At 29.9% G+C, this 4,028-nt stretch overlaps 1 protein-coding gene across 1 annotated transcript; it reads right to left on the bottom strand.

Moving 5' to 3' along the window:
- Positions 1-2,585: 2,585 nt before the first annotated feature.
- Positions 2,586-4,028, bottom strand: LOC145087074 (acyl carrier protein 1, chloroplastic-like). Its single transcript, XM_079024975.1, has 4 exons — positions 3,870-4,028; positions 3,213-3,311; positions 3,002-3,124; positions 2,586-2,914 (listed from the first exon to the last, which is right to left on the bottom strand). The coding sequence occupies exons 1-4, from the start codon at positions 3,936-3,938 to the stop codon at positions 2,789-2,791; spliced, it is 417 nt and encodes a 138-aa protein (XP_078881101.1). The 5' UTR covers positions 3,939-4,028; the 3' UTR covers positions 2,586-2,788.

Below are 4,028 nucleotides of genomic sequence, written 5' to 3'. Positions count from 1 at the left end.
ATATCAATTGGACCACAAAAGTATAAAAATAAAAATTGAAAACAATTATATATGAAGAAGACGGATGAAAATAAAAGCTAAAAATGCATGTTATGAAAATAATAAAAATAAAGTTTGAAAATGTATCTTGGTTGATACAATACTCCAAATGACAATTATTTAAGAAAATATAAGAATAAAAAGTAAATTTATAAAAACAAATGCAAGTTTAAAGTATAATAAGGGAGCAAGATGACAACTTATTAGTATACTAGGTGTGGTGTGAGACACATGTACTATACATGTATATTAAAAGTAAAAGTTTAATATCAAGATGCAAACACTAAATATTTTTAATGTCTATTTCATCTCAAAGTTTAACAAGATTAAAAGCGAATTGGATAAAGATAATTTAAAATCCTAGAACCCACAACTAAAATTATTATATCTCAATTTTGACAATATTGTTTTATAACATTTCATTATTTTAATTTATGTAACAAAAAAATCAAAATAAATGTTTTTAGTGGTAGAAGAAAACAACTATTTTCTATTATATTCATTTAATGGAGAAAAAATATATTTACCTTAAATAATACTTTACATATATAATGTCATTTAAAAAATATATTTTATATCTATAATAATAGAGGTATTAATTAGTGGAATTGATTAATTTTTTTAATAATAAAAATATAAAAATGTCATATGGAATTTAAGTAATTTAAAATTTTTACATAATGACATATGACAAAAAAATCTTGAAGATGATTAGGTGTAAAAAGAATAATTCAATATTTTAACAACATAACTAAAAAGTTAAAAAGTTTTTATAAGTAACATACATCGATACAGTTCCCTTGGGGCCCTTCTTTGCAGCTGTCAATTTGTCTGCAATATCTCGTGTTTTGATCTCTCGATGTCACATGTTATGCATATTTGTATATCGTGCATAAAAAGTTAAAAAGAGTTTTTATAAATACATGGTGTCTAATGTCAAGATGTCGGCAATCGGAATCATCTATATTTTTAGAAGCTCATCGAAAAAATCATCAGCTTGGGTCGAGTTAACCGAGTATTTTTCTTGCTCAATTCTTTTGAAGTTTATAAATAATTAATGTTTTAAATATTATCAAAAAACTATATTATTATAATAACAAAAGCTTTGAATAAACGGTTTAACTTATTTCGTTATGGTTTAATATCATAAAAGACATCTTATTTTAAAGGGTTTTTTTTTTTTCTTTTTGTTTAACTCTTTTAGCAAATTTATCAGTGATTCTCCAGTTTTAGATTTTAATTTTTATAAAAACCATCAAAAAAATTCCAAAATAAACTTTCAATTTTTTTCCCAAAATACCCTTTCATTTAAAAAGTTCTTTTTTAATCTAATTTCAACTTTCATGCTTTCCATGTTATAAATTTCAAATTTAAAAGTGATTTGATCAATAATAATATTATTATATTCCTTTGCGAATCAATTTTTGTTTTATTTGAACCAACTTTTTTGTTTTGACTCATAATTCCAGTGTTATTATTTTGCTATTTATAAAGGAAATATTTGATTTGTTTGAAACAAAACGAAAAACTACTGTATCTAATTCTTGTTGGCAAAATGCATATTAAATCTATTTGCAGGATGCTCGGAGGACGGAGATTGCAGCAGATGAACAACAACGGTCTAAGTTGACTTTGTATTTTAGATTTTGGGATTCCGAAACCGGGAAAAAAAACAGAATAGAAATTCAAGGATTTGAGAACCGAACAAAATACCATATGCAATTCCTATTGGTTATGGTTTGGTTCATGTCGGTTCTGTGTTTAATTTCATTTGTATTGAAATGTGACCGATTCTATAACCTGACCAAACTTAGATTGTTTTAATAATCAGATAGAAAGACAACTTTTGGATACCAATCTATGTTCAGTTCTTCGCCTACTATAATCTTTTAGCATCTTCCAAATAAATTTTGATACGTATTTTGTCACCATTAATTAAACACATTTTTTTCTTCTTTTTGAAAAAAATAAAATGTTTTCTACATGTTTTAATGTTAAAAGTTACTAATAAAAACACAATAAACATTATGAGCAAGAAAACATGAGAAATATAAGCCACAACAATAAAGTCGTTTAACAAAAGTGTCAGCTTTTTTTGAATTTTATTGTCAAAAGACTACCCTAAACGTGCTAAAACGATGACCAAATCAGGAAAAAAAATACAATGTTCTTTAAGTAAAAAAATCACATGAAAAAAGCGTGATATAAGGAAATTTGTTGACATTATCACCTTTGGATAAAAGCTCTGTCTCAAAAAAAACTCTAAACGAGCCTTCATTTATAGAATGTTATTCCAATTCATTTAATAATGGGCCTTCGGTTCTATTTTTGACCCAAGATCCCCTTTAACCTAGGCCCATCACCCAACCCATAACCAAACAGACTGTTTTAATTTATACTTTGAAGATAGTCTTAGGGTGTTTGGCTTAGCTTTTAAAACCCCAAAAGTACTTTTTGGAAAAGTTACAAAAAGTCAGGATTTCCGGACTTTTCCAAAAAGTTCATTTTACTTATATAAAAACTGCAAAAATAACTTTCAAAACAAGTTTGCCAAACACCCCCAATAAAATACTAGTCACAACGAACCTCAAACATACACAAACAGAGTTGTTTAGAAAGAAACACCATATTCTAATATCCAAATACCAACATACCAACTAAAAACAAACACGACACAAACATTTGAAGGAAACAAAAACAAGAACCCAATAGACAGAAATCTCCCTAATCCTTAAAACTGTTTCACTGATTAGGCACTTTTCTCACAAAGCTTCTCAATAAGATCAGCTGCATCTTGAACAGTAGCAATGCTCTGTGCATTCTCCTCTTCTACAGTGATACCAAACGCCTCCTCAAGCCCCATCACAATCTCCACCTGTAAAAAGGGTAAAATAGTCAATTCCACTTTCTCCATTACACATGACAGAATAAAACATGTAGTATGAATACTAATATACTATACCGTGTCAAGTGAATCAGCTCCTAGGGCTGCGAACTTTGATTCACCAGAAACTGAAATGTCGTCTTTTAGGGCGAGTTGTTTTCTAACAATGTCACAAACTTTTTCAACTGTTTCTGGCTTGGCCTGTAGAAAAAATATGTGGGTATTGAGTTTTATTCATGCATGTTCATATGAATGGAAACAGAAGGGTAAAATGGGAAGAATTACTTACAGCACATGAAACCTGAAGGCGGCGGAATGACAATGGAAGATTGGTTCTTCCGGAATTGGAAAAGGAAACCAATTTCAGACCAGAGATCTTGGTTGGTGCCTATAAAAGAATGTTAAAGGTTCCGAATTGAGTTCAAAGGACTTATAAGAGTTTTTCAAAGACTGAATCAACGAAATTTTATGCAAAAAAGCCCGATTACTTAAACCCTAGCTCTCCTTTCTCTTTCGGGAATTAACTGAAACCTAAACTGGATAGAAATTCGAAGGTAAGGCATATAATAAGCACGATCTGATCCCTATATCCGAAATAAAAAGATGTAATTTTTCATTTCTTAAACAAATTTGGCCTTGACAAATTTTAGCCATAATCACATAGCTTAAAAACAAGATTAGTAGAAGCTTCTGTTTTTTAGTGTTTTCATGTGGAAATGAATCCAGATCCTAATAAAAGGCCAGTTCGGCAGTCGATTGTATCGTAATTTGGGACTTAAGCAATACGAAGATAAATTGAATACATCTACGGCTACCATAGATGGACAGTGACAATTACAGCTTCAATCATTGGTCGAACTAACAAAAAGGTGAAATGAAAATCGATTACGAGCAAAAGAATGTATTCAGATCAAACAGAGAGATTAATAGAGATAAACAGATATACCAAGCATTGACGTGAAAGCTCACGAGGAGCGATCAGACTGCTGGAGGATACTCCGGTGAAGGCCGCCATATATGATTTCGATTCCGATCGGGTTGAGAAGGAATGAGATTTTGAGAAGAATCGGCGGAGGGAACGATGAGTGAGTAATTAGGTATATAT

This window comes from Lactuca serriola, chromosome 2, assembly GCF_051521515.1.
Source record: "Lactuca serriola cultivar US96UC23 chromosome 2, Lser_US96UC23_V15, whole genome shotgun sequence".
NCBI lineage: Eukaryota > Viridiplantae > Streptophyta > Magnoliopsida > Asterales > Asteraceae > Lactuca > Lactuca serriola.
Note: the sequence above shows the minus strand (reverse complement) of the source record. Positions and strands in the feature narration are given on the sequence as shown.

Excerpts from the sequence above, each read along its gene's own strand:
- LOC145087074 (XM_079024975.1), bottom strand. The coding sequence starts at position 3,938 with ATGGCGGCCTTCACCGGAGTATCCTCCAGCAGTCTGATCGCTCCTCGT. Across the intron at positions 3,312-3,869 it reads AGCTTTCACGTCAATGCTTG|GCACCAACCAAGATCTCTGG; the intron begins GTATATCTGTTT and ends ATTCTTTTATAG. Across the intron at positions 2,915-3,001 it reads GAGCTGATTCACTTGACACG|GTGGAGATTGTGATGGGGCT; the intron begins GTATAGTATATT and ends CCCTTTTTACAG.